The 25,342-nt window shown below is 47.1% G+C and overlaps 1 protein-coding gene across 1 annotated transcript; it reads left to right on the forward strand.

The window, feature by feature from the left end:
• Positions 1 to 3,883: 3,883 nt before the first annotated feature.
• Ivd (isovaleryl-CoA dehydrogenase) lies at positions 3,884 to 25,342 on the forward strand. The gene is made up of 12 exons (XM_032903938.1): positions 3,884 to 4,072; positions 10,610 to 10,699; positions 10,896 to 10,947; positions 15,493 to 15,662; positions 17,134 to 17,227; positions 17,416 to 17,552; positions 19,139 to 19,235; positions 20,796 to 20,889; positions 21,447 to 21,528; positions 21,993 to 22,097; positions 22,204 to 22,276; positions 24,458 to 25,342. The coding sequence occupies exons 1-12, from the start codon at positions 3,926 to 3,928 to the stop codon at positions 24,589 to 24,591; spliced, it is 1,275 nt and encodes a 424-aa protein (XP_032759829.1). The 5' UTR covers positions 3,884 to 3,925; the 3' UTR covers positions 24,592 to 25,342.

The following is a 25,342-nucleotide window of genomic DNA, read 5'->3' on the forward strand; positions in this document are numbered from 1 at the left end:
CTAACACACAGTTTTGTTTTACTATGCAAGTTCCAAAAATCAGCCTAGTCCATGTATGACTCTCCATTCTTTAATACTAGGTACATTGGGAATGTATTTAATAGACTTTGCCTTAAGTTTGATGACTGCCAAGGGAAGGGGAAAACATCCTCTTGTTCATAGAGGGGTATACTGTAGTCTGATGCAGGTTGGGGTCCAAGGCTGCACTGTTTGAGGAGAGATTTGTTTGTAATCGTGGGAGGCAAAGGAGAAGAGCTGCCTAGTGCATCCTTAGCAGAAATGGGGAGGCTGTACCCAAGCCAAGGAGAAGCCTGCATCAGGAGTATTCAAGAGACTAGTAAAGGCCCAATGAGACAGCCCAGCAGACAAAAGCACACGCCACACCAGGCTGATAACCTGAGTGGATCCCTGGAGCCCACCGAAAGGTGGAAACGACACCGTCTAAGGATGCAGGAACAGGTGAATTTTCTCCACCAGTTAAAGAATTAAGAGGCAGGGAAAATTTAAAGTCATACAAAAATAAAAGTCTATTCAAAGAGGATGATTTTATTAGAGCTTAAAAAAGAAAAACCCCAGTCGACACCTCTGTCTCCTGCGTGGGATACGTGTCAGCCCGGAGATCTCCGTAATAGGTTTCCGTAATAAACCTCGTCTTTGCTTATTACATCCAAAAAAAAAAACCCAAGACAAGCAAGCTGTGAGTCTCTACAGCTGTCTAGAGGAAGAGGAGAGAAAGAACGAAAAGCCATGTCACTTAAGCTGGTATGGCAGTCAGCCACGTGGTGAGGGGTGAGGGGTTAGGCTTTAGGGAGGATGCATGGAAACCCAAAGTACCAGAAAATGGCCTCACAGTGGCTTGTGGAAACAGCTCTAAGGCAGAAATTCTGGGAGGGAGAAGTGCAGCAAATCGTTAAAGGAATAATTACTCGGCCTATCTCTTTAGCTCAGCTCAAAGTGAACCCACCTCCCCGAGGAGGGGTCCCTTGGCCAGGTGATTGGCCTGCCTGACTGGATTAATTCTTCCATGTTTTAGGGAGCTTGGAATGTTAGGTCTCCACCTAAGCCAGAGATTTGATGCTCTTGACCAGAAAGAATTGGGTTATGGATGCTCTGTCTTTCCTCCCTCTAAAGACAGAACCCTGAAAATAGATGAGCTGAAATTGGCAAATAGGTATAAATAAGTAAGAAGGCCCAGTCCCAAAGCAGTTCACCAGGAGGAACCATGGGGCTTCAGTCCCCACCCTCACCTACAGCTTCCAGGCAGAGTGCTCAGTCAAGAGAACAACCCCACACTCCCTTCTCACATTCCTGCTAGGAGAACAAGGAAGGCCTCTGTGAAGCAACTGTTTGGGGGCCCCTAAGCTGCCTGCCCGGTAACTATCTTCTGTTCTCATCAGCAGGACAGAATCCACTCCATAATGCTTTCCTCTGACTTCCATGTGCACAGTATCACACCCTGGACAGTGCTGCACTCACACACACCATAAAATAACAGTTCAAAGAAAGCAATAAGAATGCTACTTCCAGGGGTTGGGGATTTAGCTCAGTGGTAGAGCGCTTGCCTAGCAAGCGCAAGGCCCTGGGTTCGGTCCCCAGCTCTGAAAAAAAAAGAAAAAAAGAAAAAAAGAATGCTACTTCCAGAGAGAAAAGGAATGGGCCAAAGATGGGATGCTCAAGTTTTTGTTTGTTCTTGAGCAATCGAATGTATTATCAATATTTTTAAATAAAATCCTCAACAGACTGGTGTAGAAGCTGTTAAAATGGGAAGGGCTGTCTAGAGCCTCATCTATTAAAGATATTTTCACTGATCTTTGGGCTTCTGAGCCTTATTTCCTACCAAGCAATGCTTCGCATCCTACACGGAGGTCAATAACAAAGACTCAAGGTTTCCTTATTCTGGAGAGGGGAGGCTGAGGAAAGCCGTTGTACTTTTAGCTGTAAAATACTTTATTACACCCATTCCCTTGCCTCTCAAGAGATCAATGACAATCTCAAAATATCTAAAGAAGTCATTTCAACCAGAGTAGAAACAAGAGGAGTGTGAGTTTGTGTGTTTTCATTTTTATACCTTTACAGGCCTTGAATTCTACATGCAGCTGAAAATAATTTTGAACTCCTGATCCTCCTGCCTCGGATTTTCCCAAGGTTGAGACTATAGGTATAGATGCTGTTCTGTGATTGGTTCTTGACTTCTCATTAGGGAAGTCCCAGAATGCAGCTCTTTCCAATTGTGGGAGGGGCTAAGCTAGAATGTCTGAACAGGTAGAGGGAAGTCAGATGTGGTAGGAATGACTAAAAGTGAGGACAGGGCGCTGAGTGGTATGCTATATAATTAAGTGTGCAATCACTTTTATTTTGATTGCTGGGGTTGAACCAAAGTCTCATGGGTACTAAGTGGATGCCTCTTCACATTGTGCTGTACTCCCTGCCCAGAGAATATGCCTCATGATGACATTGAAGCATGGTGAGGAACACTGTTTTCATTTTCAGGTGATAAAAGACACAGCAAGGAACACAGGCAATGTGTTCAAAGCCCCTTTCCTGGACTTTGGGCGCTACATATTATAACAGAAGCGGAGAGGGGATTAAGGGTAAGAGACTGGCTCCTGTCAGTCTTCTTCTGAACACAAAAGACAAATCTCACCTCAAAGGCACTAAGTTTATTCTAAGCTAATGCTAAAAACCATGTCCTGGGACCTGAGCAAAATTCAGGTTGCTCTTAATGGCACACTCCACTGTGGAATCGCTACAGGATATGTCCTTAGTCACAAAATCAGAGTCATAAATCACTGTGTTTACCAAAGACCTTGGTACCAACAATGGGTGGGAGAGTCACTGCAAAACAGGGAAATCTCTGCCGTGGTTTCAGATGCTATCTGATGACATTCTTAGAGTCTTGGTTAGTTAGTTGTCTGCTAAATGAATAAATTCCAGATGGGTGTGGTGGTATACACTTAGAGCAGAAGCACTCGGGAGGGAGAGGCGGGCAGGCAGATCTCTTTGAGTTCAAAGCCAAAAAGTTCCAGGACAGCCAGGGCTACATAGAGATCCTTTTTTTTTTTTTTAAATTTTTTTTTTTTTCCGGAGCTGGGGACTGAACCCAGGGCCTTGCGCTTCCTAGGCAAGCGCTCTACCACTGAGCTAAATCCCCAACCCCTACATCCTGTCTCTGGTTAATGAACTAAATAAAAATAAATTTTCTTACCTGATGGTCAAGAATACTGGGTCAGTTACGTGTGTTGGATATAAACGGCTACTTAAAGGAACTAAAGGTACTCAAATATAAATTTGGCTGTGAATCTGCAACAGTCCAACACCCACAATCAGAAAGTTCTAATTAGTCTGCAGAGTCTTCACACGCGTGACTTTTTCAGGGAACCCCAAACACCATTCTTCCCTTCCTGTCCTGTTTACCCCAACGAGTAAAAGTTCTTACAGAATCTGAGGGCATAGAATCCCGGGCAACCTCTTTCGCTTAAGGAGGAACCAAAACAGATTACATAATAACAAAGCGAATCTTACTGTTTTAATTCAGTAGTGATTCTAAAACAAAAGTTTCTTTACAGACTTTCGCACATCCAGATCTGTTTGGAAAGTTTATTCTTCCACATTAGGAGTACTTGCTTTCCCACAAAGGTAGTCTTGTGCCGTTAAAGATTACAAATCACAAAATTAATACGAGGAGATAATATCTTATGGACTCCTACACAAGAAACAAGTAGCAAGCGCCGAGTGCCAGGTCTGGCTACCACCTCTCCGCTGATTGGCTTGTATGGCTGCAAGAGCAGCAAGGCCTTCGGCTGGCTTCCGAACACGATTGGCTACTGAAGCCCCACCCCCCTCCCTGATTGGACAAAGTGATAAAGCTAGGATTGGCTGGTGGAGCGTAAGCTGTAGAAGCCAGAGCTCCTGGTACACAGCGGAGATGGCGACTGCAATCCGGCTGCTGGGGCGGCGAGTTTCCAGTTGGAGACTGCGGCCTTTACCATCGCCCCTTGCTGTCCCGCAGCGGGCCCACTCGATGTTGCCTGTGGATGATGATATCAACGGGCTAAACGAGGAGCAGAAGCAGGTAGGGAGGCCGGTCCCAGGACCTCATATCCGAGGTCTTACCCAAGCGACTTGTGCCTGCCCAGCCTCGGAAATGTTTCTTGGAAGCTGGGGAGAGACACTGTGCACCCTTCTCCCTACTAATATTTATTACCCAGGCCTCTGATTTCATTGTTATCTCTAACGAGGGAAGATTTGTGACAGCAAAGTAGAGGGATTCCTGGCTTTAAACTCCAGCTAGGAGGAGATTAAAAGAGTAAGGACCAAACCTGGAAGACTGGTGGTGTTTGGGGTGGGCAGATTGGCTGGCCCTACTTCTAGTGGCTATCATGAGTCTGCGTCCACTCTAACCTGTTCTCCATATGTATCTATCTCTTTCCTGGGGAATGTATAGCTTTGGGTGGCCTGGACCTACCCTGCCTTATAGACCAGGCTAGCCATGAACTCTAGTAAAACTCTCGCTTCTGCCTCAAGAGTGAGGGGATTAAAGGCGAGGGCCACCATATCTGGCTTTAAACTGTGGGTCTCAATTTATGGTTGATCCATAACTACCAAGGCATTTGCTTTTTCAGTGGAAGACTCTAAAGAATTCTGAAATGCAATCTTAAGTTTGTATTCTTCCCCTCTTCAGGGCCTAACACACAAAGATGAAGAAGAGCTTGGTTAACACAGGTTGCATACTCTTGTTGCTGGGTTTAACTCTTCTCTAATGGAAGCCAATGAGGAATTCCCAGGGATGCCGTGGGTCCTGCTATATTTATATTAAGCAACTGCTGTAGATTGCCTAACAGAATTGCTAAGGAGTGAGGCTTCACACACAGTGTATCTGAGTCAGATGCTACCAAGGGCAAGTATTGCTATGAATGTTAACCTCAGTGGAGGAAGAGTGTGGAAACCCCGGGCATCTTCTGTTAGAATCTTCTGGAATTCTAAGGTTCCAGTTTGTTATCCCACTAGGCTGTTGTCTGTTTCCTGAGCTATTATTCCTTTCTCTGTGTCCTGGGAAACTTACTTTTAGAAGGTAACTTTCCCACAGTCCTGTTTTTTAAGCATCTGAAACATGGCATTCATGGGGAGTATCATTTTTGTCCCTGTTCCATCCTATATGAACAAAGGAATTGGATGTTTGCTAGTTAACTCACTTACCTTTGTAACTTAGTTTTAGATTACTTGTTTCATGTGTATGAGTGTTTTGCCAAAATGTATGTATGTATGCCTGGTGCCTGCAGAGGTTAGAAGAGGGTGTCCTACCCCTGGAATTGGAGTTAGGGATGGTTGTGAGCCTCCGTGAGGGTTGGGAATTGAACCTAGGTCATCTCATCAGCAAAAGCAGCATGTCTGAGGTAGGCTTGTTATTGCCGAGATGGAACGCCATGACCAAAAGCAACTCTGGGAGGAAAGAATTTCTTTCTTTTTTTAAAGATTTATTTATTTTATGTATATGAGTACACTGACGCTTTCTTCAGACACACCAGAAGAGGACATTGGATCCCATTACAGATGGTTGGGAGCCTCCGTGTGGTTGCTGGGAATTGAACTCAGAACCTTGAAGAGCAGTCAGTGCTCTTAACTGATGAACCATCTCTCCAGCACCGAGGAAAGGATTTCTTTGGCTCATACTTCTACCTCTTAGTCCATCACTAAAGAAGTCAAGCCAAGAACTCAAACAGGACAGGAAACTGGAGGCAGAAACTGAGGCAGAGGCCATGAAGGAGTGCTGTTTGCTAGCTTGCTCCTCATGGCTTGCTCTGCATGCTTTCTTATAGAACCCAGGGCCATCAGCCCAGGGATAGCACACCACAATGAGCTGTGCCCTCTACCATCAATTACTAATTGAGAAAATGCCCTACAGACTTGTGTATAGCCAATCTTATGGAGGCATTTTCTTTTTCTTTTTCTTTTTTTAAATTCTTTTTTTCAGAGCTGGGGACCGAACACAGGGCCTTGCGCTTGCTAGGCAAGCGCTCTACCACTGAGCTAAATCCCCAACCCCTGGAGGCATTTTCTTAATTGAGGCTTCCTCCTCTCTGATGACTCTAGCTTCTGTCAAGTTGACTAGCCAGCACAACTGACCCCTTGTCAATTTGACACACAAAACACATTACTGTTAAGTCACAACCTTCCTTTTTGATCCCCAAGATCATGCATTAATAAAGACATCACAGTATAAAATGTTTTACAAACTTAAAAAGACTTACAGCCTTACAAATTCAAACACATTAAAAATTGTCTCTTTAAAAACATCCAGTTTGGGGGCTGGAGAGATGGTTCAGCAGTTAAGAGCACAGACCACTTTTCTAGAGGTCCTGAGTTCAATTCCCAGCAACCCCATGGTGGCTTACAACCATCTGCAATGGGATCTGAAGCACAATTCTGGTGTGCATGAATACAGCAACAGTGTACTCACATACATGAAATAAAATTTCTTTTTAAAAGTTTAACAATTTTTTTAATCCAGTCTCTTTTAAAAACTTGTTTTTAAAAAGTCTATAAAGTCTTCCTGGCCAATGGTGGCGCGCACCTTTAATCCCAGTGCTCAGAAGGCAGAGGCAGGCAGATCTCTCAGTTCAAGGCCAGTCTGGTCTACAGAGTTCCAGGACATATATTGAAAAACAAAACAAAAACAAACAAACAAAAAAAGTAACAAAAAAAAAGTTTAAAGTGAGTTAAACACTTTGTTACTTCAAGAGTAAAGAACCAGGGCACAGTCACAATCAAATCAAACCCACACTCCAACAGAGTAAATAACCCAAATGTCCAATATCTGGGATTCACTCATACCCTTCTGGGCTCCTCCAAGGGGCTTGGGTCACTTCTCCAGCTCTGCCCTTTGCAGCACCCACAACTTGTCTTCTAAGCTCTGACAAGCTCCACTTCCTGCTGCCGCTGTTCTTGGTGGTCATCCTGTGGTACTGGTTTCTCTAAAATACTGGGGTCTCTTGCAACTGAGCTGGGCTTCCACCAATAGCCATCTATAGCTCTCCTCATGGTGCACAGCCTCAGCCTTTCAATCCTGGGGGGTTAAGTGTAATCCATGACCCTTCAACAAGAGCCTCTCTTGGCTTCTCACAATGTCAAGGTTCTGCTGCTCTCTAGGACCCCTTCATACCTCTAAAACCAGCAGAGCCTGGGAGACTGTACCACAGCTTCTGAGTGCTAACTGAGGAAACAGCTCCCAGAAGAATTTGCCTCCGTGATGCTGGTCTCTTCCCACACAACACTAACTTCTCAGCTCCAGCATCAATTCTCGTGGCAAAGCAAAGGTTTCACTTTAGCGGTTCCAGTCTTGTTAATCACAGCGGGTTTTTTAGCCCCAGCTAATCAGAACCACAGATTCTTAACTCAAAAGTGAAATGGCCTCAGTAGAGTCTTCAAATGACTCTCAAACCTCCTAGAACTTCACAAGCCAGACCCCTATCCTCTGCATTTTGTTTTATCTTCCAAGATCCCATGGAATAGCTCACCAACCTTTGAAAACTCACCAACTTCTAGTTCAAAGTCCCAGAGTCCTTCCATAATCCTCCCAAAACAACACGGTCACATCTATCACGCACACTATCCCGGCACCAATTTCTGTCCTAGTTAGAATTGTAATTGCTTTGATAAAACACCACGACCAGAAATAACCTGAGGAGGAAAGGGTTTATTTGGCTTACAGTTCCACATCTTAGTCCATCGTTGAAGGAAGTCAGGACAGGAATTGAAACAGGGCAGGAACCTGTAGTCAGGAGCTGATGCAGAGGCCACGGAAGGGTACTACTGCTCACTGGCTTGCTCCTCATGCCTTGCTCAGCCTGCTTTCTTACAAAAGCCTGGATTACCAGGCCATGGATGGCCCCACCCATCACTAATTAAGAAAGTGCCTAGAGGCTGGAGAGACAGCTCAGCTGCTAAGAGCACTGACTGCTCTTTCAGAGGTCACGAGTTCAATTCTCATCAACCACATGGTGGCTCACAACCATCTGTAATGGGATCTGATGCCCTCTTCTGGTGTGCCTGAAGACAGCTACAGTGTACTTATATACATAAAATAAATTAATCTTTAAAAAAAGAGAAAGTACCTAATTAAATCACTTAAGAAAAATACAGGTTCCAGCTGGCTCTTATGGAGGCATTTTCTCAATTGAGGCTCCGCCTCTGATGGCCCTAGCTTGTATCAAATCAATATAAAACTAGCTAGCGCATGCTCTTACCCACTGAACCATTGGTTCACCCTCTCACTTTCCCTTCTAAATCAATGTTGTTTCAGTGCTTTAGCCTGAATACTTAAAAGAAGGTTGCCTTCATTTATAGTAGGTGTTCATACGGTTCTTTCTTTTGAGACAGGATGTTGCTGAGTGGCCAGGCTGGCCTAGAAGTTTTAACAATCTTCCTGCCCAGCTTCCTGGTTGCTGGAATTATATATGCAAACCCCTAAATCCAGTTTTATAATGTACCCGCCCCCAAAACACACACCATTTTTGTCTATTCATTGTCTATGGTGTTAGGTTGCACACGGGCTTTTCCATGTACTTTGAACATTTGTACATTGTTGTTTGAACACAACAATAATGTGTGTGTGTGTCTCTCTCTCTCAGACAGTATCTCACTAGGTACACTGACTGGACTTACACAATCCATCTGCCTGCGTACCACTATAACTAGCTTTCATAGTGTTCTTTTTTTTTTTTTTTAAAGTTTTATCTTTGTTTTTTTTTTAAGATTTTTTTTTTTTTTTTATTATATATAAGTACACTGTAACTGTCTTCAGACACACCAGAAGAGGGCATCGAATCTCATTACAGATGGTTGTGAGCCAACATGTGGTTGGCGGGATTTGAACTCAGGACCTTTGGAAGAGCAGTCAGTGCTCTTAACCACTGAGCCATCTCTCCAGCCCCATAGTGTTCTTTTTTTAACAGATTTTTTTTAAAACTGTATTATTGTTGTACGAATCTGTGTGTCTACGTGGAGGTCAGAGGACAACTTTGTAGAGTCTTTTTCCTCCTTCCACCTTTACCTGGGTTCAGGGGGAACCAAACTCAGGTCTTCAGGCTTATAAGGTGAGCGTTTAACCCGCTGAGCCACCTCACCCAGCCCTTCTGTGGTGATCTTATGTGGCAGTTCACTAAGAAGGCCATGATGGCATGGCAAACTCTGGCTTCAAATGGGAAGAGGTTAAATATTCAGTTGTGTTCTTGTAGCCAAAGGAAAGGTGGAAAAAGGGAAAGGAGGGGGGTGCTTATGAATGGAGTTGACCCGGAGCTCTGGCTGCCGGAAGGGGCTTGTGTCACTTAGAGGCCGCGGGAAGTCATTAGGACTGTAATTCTCCTGTTGCCTCATCATATTACTAAACCTCTTCAAGGGAGACTGGCAAGATGAACCAGTGGCCAAAGGCACTTGCCATTAAATCCGCTGGCCTGAGTTTGATTCTAGGACCCATGTGGTAGCAAGAGAGAACCGATTCCCAGAAGGTGGCCTCCATATATGCTCAATGGCAGCCCCCCATACACACACAAAATAAATACACGATTATGATTTTTAAAATGAACAACAACAAGAAAAGAAACTCCAAACTCTGTGGCTGTTTGGTTGGCAGAGAGGGCTGCGTTGGAGACCTGAGACTCTAATACTCGGGCCTAGATATTTAATGTTCCTGCCAGGAGAATGTCTAACCTCACCGAGTAATCTCTTTTAGTCAAAGTCTGAAGAGATTGACAAGAGTCCAGAATTGAAGGGGAGTGCCTTGGAGAGCAGTGAGTGGGTTCTGGAAAGACACAGAAGAAAGCTGGAGGACAAGCCATGCCGGCTGGCTTAGGGGCATGTGTGTTATGAAGGCATGGAGTAATTTTATGTAGGGCTTCATTCATCTTAATGCTTGAGGGATTGGGATACAGGAGTTCAAGTTCATCTTGGACAAAACTCAATCATAAGATCGATAAAATGCTAATGTCTTAATCATTTCCATGATGTCTAAACCAAGAATCTTAAGAGGAGACAATCATTGTCCTAGTTAGGGTTTCTACAGCTATGATGAATACCGTGACCAAAAGCAAGTTGGGGAAGAAAGGATTTATTTGCCTTACAGTTCCATCTTGACAAAGTCAGGGCAGGAACCTGGAGGCAGGAACTGATGCAGAGGCCATGAGTGATTTTGCTTACATGGAGGGATGCTGCTTACTGGTTTGCTCCTCATGGCTTGCTCATTCTGCTTTCCTATAGAACCCATGAGTACTCCCCACCCTGGGCTAACCCCACCCACAATAGACTGGGCTCTCTCCCACAGATCACTAATTAAGAAAATTCCCTACAGTCTTGTCTACAATCCTTATAGAAGTATTTTCTTGTTGAGATTTCCTCCTCTCTGATGACTCTAGCTTGTATCAAGTTGATATAAAACTTGCCTGCACAATCACCTCTAAGGAAACATAATTTAGGGGGGGCCCCTTGGCCTCAACCTGATGATGTGTGGTGAAATTACCTGTGGCCTAGCTCCCAGAATATGCTTTTTCAATCACAGACATTGCTCTCAGTGGCAACCATGTCTTGGTTTCAGTAGTCTCTCTCTCTCTCCCTCTAGCTTCGTCATACGATATCTAAGTTCGTTCAAGAGAACCTGGCCCCCAAGGCCCAAGAGATTGATCAAAGCAATGACTTCAAGAACCTGAGAGTGAGTTGCAAGGGTGAGGGTGGAAGTGAAGGCCTCTAGGACACTGCTGCCTGCAGTTTTGCCTAGAAAGAAGGCCACTGCCTCCTGGTGACAGGGCCTTGTGAATAAAAGTATAGCCCCTTTCTCTGAATGGTCTTGTTCTGGCCACAAGTGACTAACTGCCTTCTCATAACTCACCCCACTGTTCTGTTGGCAGGAGTTCTGGAAGCAGCTGGGAAGCCTGGGAGTACTGGGCATCACAGCCCCCGGTGAGTTTGGCTTCTTTCCCTAAAGAGAACTATCTCTGTGGCCCAAACAGGCAGGCAGGAAGTGCGCCAGCATGGTGGCACACTCCTGTAATCCCAGCAACACTCAGGGGGGGATGGAATGGGAGGACTGCACTAAGTTCAAGGCCACCCTGTGCTATACAGTAAGTTCCAGGCCAGCCTAGGCCTCAAAATGAGACCCTAATTCAGAAAAACAAAAGCAAGGGGCTGGAGAGAAGGCTCAGGCTAAGCTTGCTGTGTAACATGAGGGACAGAGCTCAGGTCTCAGCACTGGGATAAAAGCCAGGTCTATCCCACCAGCACCTGTAATCCCAACACCGAGTGGGGCTGAGGCTGGGTGCTTGCTGGGGCTCACTAACTACTAGTCTAGACAAAAGACACAAGTTCCAGGTTCATTGAGAAGAACAGGGTAGAGACTGAACAGAAGATGCCCAGGATCTTCCCCTGGCCTCCATGCTGCCCATAGTGTTTGCATTCACATACACATATGTGTATCATACACACACACACACACACACACACACACACACACACAGAGGGAAAGGAGGTGGGGAGGGAGGGAGAGAGGGAGAGGGAAAGGGAGAAGTCAAACAGGAAGAGAAGGGAAAATATCATTCCTAAAGAGCTTCCTCACCCTCGAATCTGAGGCAGTACCCATTGACTGTGAGACCAGAGCAGACATTCTTACATCATTAGTGATGGCTGAAGGCAGGGTCTCTCAGACCTCTGCTTCCTGTGGAATCTGCATGCTCTCCGGAGTCCTGTAGATGTCTTGGGGGGATTTAGAAAATTTTAAGTCAAACAACTGCCCCAGTAGATCAGTTTTCCCTCAAAGTTTCCTAAGCTCTGTTGCACTAGTGGCCTGTAAACAGGAATCATTAGGAAAAGCAGGTCCCAGAGGGACACGGCCTAAGTAAGTCCCCTTCTTACAGCTTGTCCAGGGCTCATTTGGGGTCAGAAATGGGACTAAGAAGGGTGTCTGGGGGTTGGGGATTTAGCTCAGTGGTAGAGCGCTTGCCTAGCAAGCGCAAGGCCCTGGGTTCGGTCCCCAGCTCCGAAAAAAAAAAAAAAAAAAGAAGGGTGTCTGGATCCTCAGATATGTGGTCATATGATGTGTTTTAATAGGTTCTTGGGGCTGCCCAACACCCTCTGTGGGTGCTATGACTTGTTTGAGGTGGGGAAAGGCAGGAGCTGCTATGTTCTGTTCTGTGCCTCCTAGAAAAGACCCTGCCTGGGTTGTACCAGTGCATGAGCACTGGCCTCCTCATCCAGCCACACTCCCGAGGCATGAGAGCAAAACCATTCGTTTTTATCCTTTTATTCTTTCCTAAATTGCTTCTAATCCCATACTTAGAAGGGTAAGGCAGGGAGATTGGGGCCAAAGCCAACCTAAACAATAGAGTTAAGCCCTCGGATCAAAAAATTGGTTGTGGTGGCCATGTGGCTGGAGAAATGGCTCCATGGGTGAAGAGCACTTGTTGCTCTCGCAGAGGATCCACCTTCAGTTCGCAGCATTCATTTGGAGGTTCACAGCCATCCCCTGACTCCAGTTCCCGGAGATCGGACAAGCAAGGGCACCAGGCTTGCACCAGGCTTGCACATGGCTACACACAGGCTTGCACATGGCTACACACAGGCTTGCACATGGCTACACACAGGCTTGCACATGACTACACACAGGCTTGCACATGACTACACACAGGCTTGCACACACCTACACACAGGTGAGCACTCATTCGAACAAAATAAATCTAAACAACTTTAAGGGAAAACAAGCTAACAACTATTTGTCTAAAACATGTCCTATTTATAATAGTGAATGGTAGATAGGGGCTTCGGTGGATGTGGGCAGGTGTATATACATTATATTGCCATTTTTCTAAGAGATATCACTGGATTTGGCATCTGGGATGGGTCTGGAAACCAGAGATGCTGGTGATGGTTTGACTGGTGTTTGTATATTTCACCTTGTATCCTCCTGGGGTACATAGGTCCTGGGGTTTGAGTTGGCCTTGGAAAGTACAATGATTCATGTAGACCATGTCAATGTGAGGGACTCTGGGGTAGAGACTATTGGGAACCGCCAAACAAGATTTTCTTTGAGGGTTTATGATCCACGCAACATAATGTGCTTCTGAATTACAATATATTTAATGGAACAAATGGTTAAAATCAGTGGGCGAAACTAGGCGGTGTGGCAAACACCTGTAACACCAGTTCCTGGGGGAAAGACGTAGGAAGGTTGTAGTTCAAGGCCAGCAGAAGTACATGAGACCCTGAGGGAGAGATTGAGGATATATAGGTCATTTGCTAGAATGTTCAAGTGTCCCCAACATGGCAGAAAGTAGTGCCTGAAATCCCAATACTCAGACATAAGGCAGAAAGAACAGAAGTTTGAGAAGAAACATGAAAGCAAGAAAAGAAAAAGAGAAATAAAGAAAGGAATCTGGGGTCAGAGTGTAGCTTGTGGAATGTATGCTTGGTGTGAAGCCTTAGGTTTGATCCCCAGAACCTAAAAAAAAAAATAAGAAAGAAACCTGATAAAAGCCTTTCAAGTGGACACTTTAAAAAGTGGTGATGCACGCCTTTAATCCCAGCACTATGGGAGGCAGAGACGGCCAGATATCTGAGCCTAGTCTACAGAGTGAGTTCCAGGATAGCCAGAGCCACACAGAGAAACCCTGTCTCAAAAAACAAAAGAAAGGGCTGGAGAGATGGCCCAGTGGTTCAGAGCGCTGGCTGTTCTTCCAGAGGCCCTGAGTTCAATTCCCAGCAACCACATGGTGGCTCACAACCATCTGCAATGGGATCTGATGCCCTCTTCTGGTGTGTCTGAAGACAGCTACAGTGTACTCATATACATAAAATAAATAAATAAATAATTCTTTAAAAGCGAGAGAGAGAGAGAGAGAGAGAGAGAGAGAGAGAAAGGAAAAATGGAGGGAGAAAAGGAAAGAAGGAAGCAAGCAAGCAAGCAAGCCAGGGCTATTGTTTTTTTTGTTTTTGTTTTTGTTTTTTCCTATTTTTACAGAGCTGGGGACTGAACCCAGGGCCTTGTGCTTCCTAGGCAAGCGCTCTACCACTGAGCTAAATCCCCAACCCCAGGGCTATTGTTTGTACTGGAGATTGAACCTACGGCCAGACTAGTCCTAACACTGAACTACATCTCCCTATGCCCCCACCCTTTTCCTGTTATTTTTCTTGAGACCGGGCCTCACTAAGTTGCCCTAGCTGGCCTTGAAGTCACCCAGTAGGCAGGTAAGACTTGATGGCCCACCTGAAGGACACGTTTTGAAGACTCTGCTTCCCAGAGTCCCTTCTGAGAGCTGGAGCTGTGTCTCCCTAGCCTAGAGCACTGGGCAGAAGAGCATTTCACACAGGCAGTGGAGCTAAGGGACAGATTTTCTTGGAACAGTTGTCAGAGAAAACATTTTTTCTTTTCCGTTTTCTTTTCTTTATGTTTCCTTTCCTTCTTAATTTTTGAGATAGGGCCTCAGATAGCCCAGGCCAGCACTGAGTTTGCTATGTAGTCAAAGATACCATTGAACGCATGCTCCTCCCACCTCCACTTTCCAAAGTCTGGGGTTACAGGTGTGTGCTACTGGGCCTGCCCTGTACGTGTCTCTGTGTATATGTGTGTGTGCATGCACGTATGTGTTCATGCATGCCTGTGTATGTATGCTGCATCTATATGCATCTTTTTCACTTTGTTCCCAAGGCTATGCAATAAAATCTCACCTTTGGGCCACAGAGTTGGCTCAGTTGTTAAGAGTACTTCCCTGGTCTTCCAGAGGACCCAAGTTCAGTCCTTGCTATTCACCTGGGGTGGATCACAGCCACTGTAACTTAGGTTCTAGGGCAGTGGTTCTCAACCTCCCTAATGCTGCAACCCTATTATATAGTTCCTCATGCTGTGAGAACCCCCAACCATAAAATTATCTTTGTTGCTACTTTGTAACTGTAATTTTGCTACTGTTATGAATCGTAATGTAAATATTTTTCAAGATAGAGGTTTGCCAAAAGGGTCCTGACCCACAGATTGAGAACTGCTGCTCTAGGGGATCCAGGAGGGTTGGTTCTCTGAGGGCACCCATACACTTGCCATAAATACACACACAGATAAGTGAAAAAGACAGATTAGACTTCATAAAAGTCTCATCTTCTTGCGGCCTCTGCACATGCACAGTCTGTAACTGGTTTTTTGGTGCTCTGAACGTAGCCCCCTTCCCGCCCACTCCCCTGTGTTCCCTTGCCTTCTTCCTTCATTCATCTGCTTCTGCCTTCTGTAACTTCTAGAAGAATGGGTGCTCAGGATTTTGCATGTCCTCACTGAAGATGTCTGGGATAAAGGCAGTGTTGGGGATGACGGTCCTCTGGACTGCACTTTGCCCACTGGCAGCAGCAGAACCAGCTGGGCGACCTAAGCAGAGCCCCTGGCACCCGCCTTCCACCCTTGCGTATAAGATTCCTGTCTGGGTTCCAGTGTAACCTGACTGCTTTCTGCTTCCCCCACTGTCTCACTCCCAGCTCAGTATGGTGGCTCTGGCCTGGGCTACCTAGAGCATGTGTTGGTGATGGAAGAGATATCCCGGGCTTCAGCAGCTGTGGGGCTCAGCTACGGCGCTCACTCCAACCTCTGCATCAACCAGATTGTCCGCAATGGGAATGAGGCACAGAAAGAGAAATATCTTCCCAAGGTGAGGAGACAGGGATGGAGAAGCTCACGTGGACTCAACACAACACGCTATGACAAGTTCTCCCCTTGGTGAGGGCCAAGCAGATTCCCCCTCTTGGCTTACTGCCACAAGCTACATATAACTAGAAAGGGGACTGATACCGCTTTAAAATACGTAAGTCAAAAAATGTGAATAATTGAAGGGCTGTAGAGATGGCTCATTGGGTAAGAACATTGACTGCTCTTCCCAGAGGACCCAAGTTCAGTGCCCAGCACATATACATGGTGGCTCACAGCCCTCTATGATCCCCCGTGATCTCATCCCCTCTTCCGGCCACTTTAAGCACTGCACACACATGCAGGTGAAACAAGGTGGAAAGCGATAGAGGAAGATAATCAGCATCGACCCCCTACTCTCCACATGCATGAGTACATATGTGCCTGTGTGCCTCCCTCAAAGGCACACGTGCACATACAAACATACCAAAAGAAAGAAAAGAAAGAAAGAGAGAAAAGAGAAAGAAAGAAAGAAAGAAAGAAAGAAAGAAAGAAAGAAAGAAAGAAAGAAGGAAGGAAAGAGAGAGAGAAAGAGAGGGCAGAACTTAACTTGTGGGTTGGATGATTGACATTTGACAAGGACCTTAAAAAATTAAGTTTAATCCTAGCACTCAGGAGGCAGACGCAGGTAGATCTCTGAGTTTGATGCCAGCCTGGTCTACAGAGTGAATTCTAGGACAGCCAGGGCTACATAGAAGAAACTCTCTCTTGAAAAGAAAAGGGGGGGGGTGGAGAGATGGCTCGGTGGTTGAGAGCACCGATTGTTCTTCCAGAGGTCCTGGGTTCAGTTCCCAGCAGCCGCATGGTGGCTCACAACCATCTGTAATGGGATGCTCTCTTCTGGAGTGTCTGAAGAGAACTACAGTGTACTAACATATAAATAAAATAAATCTTTTAAAAAAGAGAGAGAGAGAGAAGGAAAGAAGGAAAGAAAGAAACAAAGAAAGAAAGGAGATGAGCCTCAGCCGTCAGCACGGTGACTTGTGACATATGTAGTTTCAGCTGCTTTGGAGGCAGAAGCTGGAGGATCTGGCAAGACCCTATCTCAAAAAACAACTAAGCCAGTGAGATGGCTTAGTGCGTAAATAAATAAATGTGCCTGATGAGCGGAGTTTGATACACATGATAGAAAAAGAACCAACTCCCACAAATTGTCCTCTGATAGACACACACAGTAGCCTATGTGCACACAGAGAACAAAAGTGTTTAAAATATAAAGGTGGAGGGGTAAAGGGAGGGCTCAATGGTTCAATTCCTTGCTTAGCATGTACGAGACCCTGGAGCCAGTCCCAAGCACTGCCAAAAAGTGGTGAAGCAGGAATAGATACTCGCTTTGCTCTGGGGGAGTTTGAATGTGGGCAAGAAGAGGCAGTCCCCAGGAGCTACTGCAGGGTACTTCCCAGTCCTAAGAAAACCGGTTTTGGTTTACCTTGTAGCTCATCAGTGGTGAGTTCATCGGAGCCCTGGCCATGAGTGAGCCCAACGCTGGCTCTGACGTTGTCTCCATGAGACTGAAAGCAGAGAAGAAAGGTAAGGCCACTTGGCATGAGGCATCTGGAAGACAGAAAAACAAACTCAGAGAATGGGAGTAGCAGTTGGGAGTTGGCTCCTCTGGGCTCCCGTACTAGTTCTTAGCAGGGTGGCGGCCGCCTGTGGACTGACTGCTGAACCAGGATAAGAGACTTCCACAAACAGCCAATTCCTGCCCTGCCCTTTAGGAGATCACTACGTTCTGAACGGCAACAAGTTCTGGATCACCAATGGCCCTGACGCTGATGTCCTAGTTGTCTATGCCAAGACAGACTTGACTGCTGTGCCTGCGTCTCGGGGCATCACAGCCTTCATTGTGGAAAAGGTGAGTGTGGTGGGTGTGGCCCAGAGAGACTCCACCTCTAACGAAGTGACAGAGGTGACTAACTCACCCCTTCCAGCTGGTCAAGGTACAGGGTTCTGAGCTCCGCTCCCAGGAGCTGGTGGGTAAGCAGAGACTGAAGAAGGCAGCCTGAAAGTCAAGTCTGGTGCTGGCCATGTTGCTCAGTGGTAGAGCAGACCCTGGGTTCAGTTTTCAGTTACAAGAAAAACAAACAAACAAAAGAACCAGAGAGGCTGGGTCAAGTTTAAAGACAGTAAAACTGTCCACAGAGTTGAGGAAGAGGAAAATGGAAAGGAAACGACGAGATATTTTTTTCCTGAGCTGAGCAGGAACTGTGGGGGAGACTGAGGAATGGGTGGGACTGCAAATGATAATTTGGACACTATACCTCTGATAAAGGTAAAGATAAGGTACATTAGGAGTTAAGTTAAAGCTCCAGGGTTCCATTTGAGGTTTACTTTTGTTGCAAACAAATCGAGCCACACAAGGTAACATGGATTTGTGATCTGAGCAGCACTTGGCAGGCAGACAGGGCATAAGTCTGAGGCTAGCCTGGTCTTCGTAGTGAGACCAAGGCTATATATAGAGCAAGACTCTGTCTCAGAAAATAAAAATAATAAGCAAAGTTTTCAGTATAGAGAGAAGAAAATCAGGAAGACTTTTTGTTGTTTTGTTTTCAATTGTTTTAAGATGGGGTCTCATCATGTAACTCTGGCTAGCCTAGAACTCATTGTATAGCCCAGACTTGCCCTCAACTAACAGAGGTCCGTTTGCCTCTGCCTCCCAAGTGCTGGGATTAAAGGCCGGTGCCCCACTCTGGAAAAAGTTTAAATAATATATATAACTTTAGGGTGTTGGCTTCACGCCATCTGCCTATGATGATGATGAAGGAAGCAGGTGCCACTTAGGCCTGGGGACCCAGCTGCAGGGTAATACTAGAGAGTTTAAGTACACAGTGCAAAGATTGGCAGCACAGATTAAGGGGTGGGGGAGTAGCTAAGAAAGGACCTGGAGGTAACAGGGAGCAGCAAGGGGTTGGGGATTTAGCTCAGTGGTAGAGCGCTTGCTAGCAAGCGCGAGGCCCTGGGTTCGGTCCCCAGCTCCGGGGAAAAAAAAGAAAAAAGAAAACAAAACAAAACAAAACAACCAGGGAGCAGCATGTCAGTGCCTCCCGGGGGCACTTGGCAACAGTGTATCTGAATCATTTGGGTCAAAGCTTCTAGGTTGGAGTTGGGATCCTTTACAGACAGGTGGTGAAGGAACGAGAGGCAGACTGGCATGGGCTGTGAGAGCATCTTAGCCCTGAGAGAGTGAGGAGAGCTGGGAACTGAATGTTTCATTGAGAAAATTGCTCCCCTGAGAACCGGGAGAAACAGGCTGGCCACAGAGGAGTTGAGAACAAGATTGCTTTGGTGGCAAGACTGGAGTTTTGCATCCAGAGTGAGAACTCAGGAGTGAGACGCCAGCACCCTGGGCCGGTAGCAAAGCCTGGAGGTAGAGTAAGCTTTCCCTTTATTAGGCTCCCTTGCGGCAAGTCTAACCAGGGCCTCCTTTGGTTTCCTGTGAAGGATATGCCTGGTTTCAGCACCTCCAAGAAGCTGGACAAGCTGGGCATGAGGGGCTCCAACACCTGTGAGCTAGTCTTTGAAGACTGCAAGGTTCCTGGTAAGTGTCCAGAGAATAAGGGAGTCCCTGCCCTGACAACTTTGCAAGTTGGAAAAACCCATCACACCATTACAGAGGTTCACGGCCATCATCTGCCCCATGATATGCAGTTGGATTGTGGGCCTGGAGCTGCTGGACAGCTGTCCTGGCCACAGACCCTGCTGCTGTCTGCTTGCCTGCCTAGGTGAAGGATGGGGTTTCTTCTGTGGGTCCCAGCCCTTCCTAGCCTCATCTACTGTCGCCCTTCAGACTTCTGTGCACTGATTATACAGCCCAGGTGGGAGTCTGACTCTGTCATAAATAACCTGACCACAGCAGGTTAAAGGAAAAGAAATTATCTTGACTCATGGTTTTAGGTGTCAAGCCTCTGGTCCTTTGGCGCCATTGTTTCTGTACCTATGGTGAGGCAGAGAACGAGGAGAAAGAGACTTGAGGGAGAACTGCTTATCTTATAGAAGTCAAGTAGCAGTGATAGAAGAGGCCAGAGTCCCTTTAGACTCTCAAGGACACATCCCGGTGGCCAGTTTCCCCTGGAGGTTCTTCCTCTGAAAGTTTCTGTTGTCTCCGTTAATGCTATCAAATTATGAATCCATCATCAGGTTAATCCATTGAGTAGTCAGCCTTCACAATCCAGTCACGTCCCAAACCCCACCTCGGAACACTGCTGCACCAAGAGCCAGGCCCTCAGCACACACTAGCTCACAGCAGAGCTTCCTGCCCAAGCCACACCACTCTGAATGACACTCGCTAATGAGGCTAAAAGCCCATCTGAATAAACTGACAGAAGCCAGACTCGATGAAGGAAAGGTAATTTGATTTTTGCAGGAATAGTTTCTCCCTGTGCTGTGTCTGAAAGCGTGACACCATGTAGCACTGCGAGAGAGCTGAGGGCGGAGAGCTGGTCATCAATTAGGATGGCTTTGTGCATCAGCCGTAAACCGTCCTGAAATAATATGCTGTGGACAGGAGTCTCTAGGAAGGGAGATCATTCAGACTCATCTTTGTAAAATGGAAAAAAAATTATCCACCAGCCTTAAAAGCAGTTAGGCTGTCAGGTTTCTATACCCAGTGTTCTGCCCACACCTCCCAAGTCCTTATTAGAGGGAGTAGGAGCTCAGTAGCTTCTGTCACTTGCACCCTAACTCATAGCTTTTGTGAATGTCGTTGAGAGGTGACCCTGCAGACAACCTCAGGCACTGAGTTCTCTGATTTCTACATTAGTAGACACTGAGTGTGGAAGGAAGCGAAGAGGGACAGGGTGACTTCTAAACCAATCAGATTTCCTTCTTCCTCATCCTAGGGGTCCAGGGCAAGAAAGGAAAGATCTGTAGTGTTGTGGATGGTGTGTTTGTGTGTGTGTGTGTGTGTGTGTGCGCGCGCGCGCGCGGGGGGGGCGGGGGGGGTGTCCTAAAGCTCCAATTCTGGCTGGAAGTGGCAAAGTTGATCTTTTCCTCTCTTGAAGCCCTGGTTGAAGGTTGAGTGACCACTTTTGTGTGACATGGTGCCTTTTATTAACGTAAGGAGGCCATGCACAGCCTCTGACTTCAGTTTACCCTGCAGCTGCTAACATCCTGAGCCAAGAGAGTAAGGGTGTCTACGTACTGATGAGCGGGCTGGACCTAGAACGCCTGGTGCTGGCAGGTGGACCCCTTGGGTAAGTGTAAGGGGGCTGGAGGCCTCCTGGGTAAGCACAGAGCTTCACCAGCGTGAGGCTGGGAGCGGTACCTGGGATCTGCAGCTCTTGTTAAGTTAGCAGCTTTGCCCTGGTATCAGCAGAGGTGCAGGAAAGGTACTTCGTGGTCTATCCTCTGTCCTAGAGAAGGACAGGAAAGGTACTTCATGGTCTATCCTCTGTCCTAGAGAATCTCCTCCTACATTTAATTTCTTCTTCACCCAGAAGGGAAATGGCATTAGGCGACAGATGGCAGGTGAGGCCTGAGAAGCCGCTCTGTTTAATCACTGTGGTTGTGAAACCAGAGGCGCAGACTCTGACAGCTGCCTGCTGCCCACCACACCTTCTTGATCTCCGCAGACGGTGCGTGGGGCTGGGCAGGCAGTGCTGCGGCTGAGCAGGGAGTTTCTCAGGTTCCTTTACCTTTTTTTCTGGTATTTCAGTTCCTCACCCTCCACCTCAGCCCTCAGGCTTGATCCTCTGACATACTGCTCTCCCCACTTAACAACACAACTCCATAGCTTCCTCCTTTCTGGCAGGATCATGCAGGCTGTCCTGGACCACACCATTCCCTATTTGCATGTGAGGGAAGCCTTTGGCCAGAAGATCGGCCAATTCCAGGTGAGTGAAATAGTTGCTGAAATGTCTTCTCCCACTGGAAGGTTTTCTGTTGGGATGATGAGGTCGTCAAGCACTGTGCGATGGCCGTTGTCCTTCTCTTACAAAATGAGCCTGAGTTCACAGGACAGCTCCTTCCTACTCAGCCTGACTTTGGAGGTTCATCACACTGTTCTGCCCATTCCTAGTGGAGATGAGTGAACCAGACACTGTAAGGCCGGAAGGTGAAGCATGCAGAATACTGGGGCTTAGGAGAACAGGGGCTGTCTTTCTAATCCTACCTTTCTGTCTTAAAGAGGCTGCTAGAAGCTCAGCACACAAGGGGCAGCTCTTTGGCCTCATCTCCTAGAGCTGTTCCCATCTCTGTTGTCCTAAGCAGTCTCATCTCTTCTTTCTGCCCTGGTTCTTCGTCCCTGCCAGTCAGGAGTGTCCCAGCATGTTGACCTGTTGGCTCCTTTTGTCCCCAGCTGATGCAGGGAAAGATGGCTGACATGTACACCCGCCTCATGGCATGTCGACAGTATGTCTACAATGTCGCCAGGGCCTGTGACGAGGGCCACATCACTGCCAAGGTGAAGACCGACTGAGGGAAGAAGAGGTGGGGCGGTGGGTTATCTACTGGGATGGGTGTCACGGTGTCCTAGTCAGGACCCTGCTGAGCGGAGCCTCCTTCCACAGGACTGTGCTGGTGTGATTCTGTATACAGCCGAGTGTGCCACACAAGTAGCCCTGGATGGCATTCAATGTTTAGGTGAGTGGCCCCCAACTCCACTCCTGGGGTCCCTCTCCACTCCTCACTCTGCTTAAGCCAGCCACACCCACGCTGGCCCCTTTAGGCTCATCTGCCCACTGTGAAGAAGAAAGGGATGTTTTTATAATGGCAGTCAGTAAATAAGCGGATGCTTATTATTTTAAGTGGGTTGGAGTGGGACCTGGAGACACAGTTGTTAAGAGCACTGGTTGCTCTTCTAGAGGACCCAGGTTCTATTCCCAACACCCAACTGGCAGCTCACAACCATCTGTCACTGAAGTTTTGTGAGAACCAACATTCTCTCGTGTCCTCTGAAAGCACCAGGCAGGAATATGGTGCACAGACAAACAAGCTGGCCAAACTCCCATATATGTAAAATCAGTGTGTGTGTGTGTGTGTGTGTGTGTGCGTGTGAAAGAGAAAAATAGCCAGGTGGTAGTGATATACACCTTTAATCCTAGCACTAGGGAGGCAGGTGGATCTCTGAGTTTGAGGCCAGTCTGGTCTATAAAGTAAGTGAGTTCCAGGACAGCCAGGGCTAAACAAAGAAACCCTGTCTTAAAAAAAGGGGGGGAGGGGCAGTTGGGAAGAGGCTGCCCTTCTGTTCCTGGCATAAGGTTACCAGGAGAGAGAAGCCTTGGGTGGAGCAGCCTTGTTCACTGTTGGCCCGTGGTGAAGGGTACAGGCTTAGGTTTGAAACCCACCTCTCTTGCTCATGTCAGCCACCAAGTCTGCAACTGGGGAACAGTAGGGTACAGAGGACTCTCTGTGTAGCCCTGGCTGTCCTGGATCTCATTCTATAGACCAGGCTGGCCTTGAACTCACAAAAATTCAACTGCCCCTGCCTCCTGGAGTGCTGGGACTAAAGGTGTGGGCCACCACTGGCTGGCTGTTTTTTCCTCCTGCATTTTTTAAATGGAGTCTCCATATGTGAGTGTGGTGTAGCCGAGGATGGTTTAGCACTTCTGGTCCTCTGCCCGCATCCGAGTACTGGGACTCTCAGCACGCATGCCACCACACCTGTTTGAATAGTGCTTTGAACCCAGGGGATTGAATGGGGAACTTAGGACATGCTAGGGGGCCACTTTACAGCCCCAGCCCCAGATTTTGCCCTTTCTTTGTGAGGGTCCTGAGCATATGGGAGACTTTCTAGACTAACCCTACTGTGCTTTCCTGACCCCAACAAGATTCCCTCGAAGCCTTTGCTTCTGTTTAATCAGACCTCCTGCACAGCCTGTATATCCTGGGGTGACTATTGGTTCAATCAATAGACCAAAGATATTCAGAAAAGGCAGGGCACGGTACTGCACTAGGGAAACTGAAACAAGAGGATTGCAGTGAGCTTCAGAGCAGCCTGGGCTACATAGTAACTTCTTCGCCAGCCTGGGATGTGGTTTCTCCAAGCGTACACAAAGCCCACACCCCAGCACTGTATTAACCAGATTACAGATTAATCCCAGAACTCAGGAAGTTGAGGGGAGAGAGTCACAAGTTCAGGTCATCTTTGCTATATTGTAAGTTATAGGCCAACCTCGGATATGACAGACTCTGGCTCAAAAAGTAAACGGACGGAAGGGAGGGAGGAAGGAATGTTCAGAAAAGAAAATTCTATCAGTATTTTGGGATTTTTGCCAGCACTGAAAAAGAGGACCAGCAAATGGATCCTTGGGTTGAGGAGCTGCTGAGCCTGACAAACTTGAGTTTTGTCCTCAGGACCCACGTGGTGAAGAGGTCAAACTGACACATGTCACACACCTGACTTTACATGTGTGCCAGGGCACACATGCATGCACACACATATACACAAAATAAATAAATGTAAAAGAAAAAACGTCGTACCTGAACTGCACATAGACCCCTTTTCTTGCCCTGATTCTCTCAAACATTCCAATACAGCAGCTGTTTAAATGGTACTTATGTCTCATTAGATATAAAATAACCCAGAGATATTCAAAATATGAACTGAGATCATAACTCAGAGGTAGCATTTGTGTAGAGTGTGTGAGGCCCATGCTTGATCCCTGGCACCGAGAGACGGGGGGGGGGGGCGAGAGTCACAGGAATGCATGTAGGTTACATGGGAAGGAACCAGTCCTTGACAGTCCTGGAGGATCTATTTACTTCCTCACTTCACCCCCTGCCTTCAGTTCTGTCCTTTCTCTCCCCACATCTGCTTCACAGGTGGAAATGGCTACATCAATGACTTCCCCATGGGCCGCTTTCTTCGAGATGCCAAACTGTACGAGATCGGAGCTGGGACCAGTGAGGTGAGGCGGCTAGTCATTGGTAGAGCTTTCAACGCAGACTTCCGCTAGCCCACGGCCCGTCACCCTGCTCCCAGCACCAGGAGGCCTTTGGAAGCAGAGACGTGGCAGCCCTCTGACTTGGCTAAGGAAGCTCTGCTGCTCAACTGCCCTCCTCTTGCCAGCCCTCTGTCCTGCGTGAAGTCGGATTCTCCAGCCGTGCCAGCCAGTCAATCAAGAAAGCCTAAAATGGCTGCTAAAAGGACTTTGGCTTTTCTGGGGTTTGCAGGGAGGGTAACAGTGTCTGCGCCCTTGTTCTCTACTTCTGAATGTAGTAACCTCACCCTCTGGGGTAGCATATGACAGGTACCCAACTCCTGGGCAAGCCTCTGGCAGGGGAGCTCTTTCTGTTGAAGTGTAACAGAGGCATTGCCTCTTTCAATTGTCAGATACTTGTGGTCTCTTTTCTTGAGGAAAAGGCAAAAACCATGTCCTTCTTAGCTGTTTCCCCAAGAGCTAGCTAGACAGTTCCAGAATGCCTGTATGGCAGACCCACGAAGGGCAGAGTCCACAGTCTAGCCAAGACAACTTGGAGATTGGCTCCCTGGCGTGGCTGAGTGTCTACATCACTCCGTCACAGGCTAGCACTGGGCCTGCTCACGTGACCTTCTGCAGCTGCCTGAGTCCAGTGGCCCAGCTTGGGTTGCCTGGCTCAACTCCAGCCTTGCTGTCTATGTATATTTCTCTAGACGCCCTGTGGCTAATTTTGTTACAACCACACAGGCTCTGCTGCCATTTTGTATTAAACATACTGCAAAGTAAA

Source organism: Rattus rattus, chromosome 5 (assembly GCF_011064425.1).
Source record: "Rattus rattus isolate New Zealand chromosome 5, Rrattus_CSIRO_v1, whole genome shotgun sequence".
Taxonomy (NCBI): domain Eukaryota; kingdom Metazoa; phylum Chordata; class Mammalia; order Rodentia; family Muridae; genus Rattus; species Rattus rattus.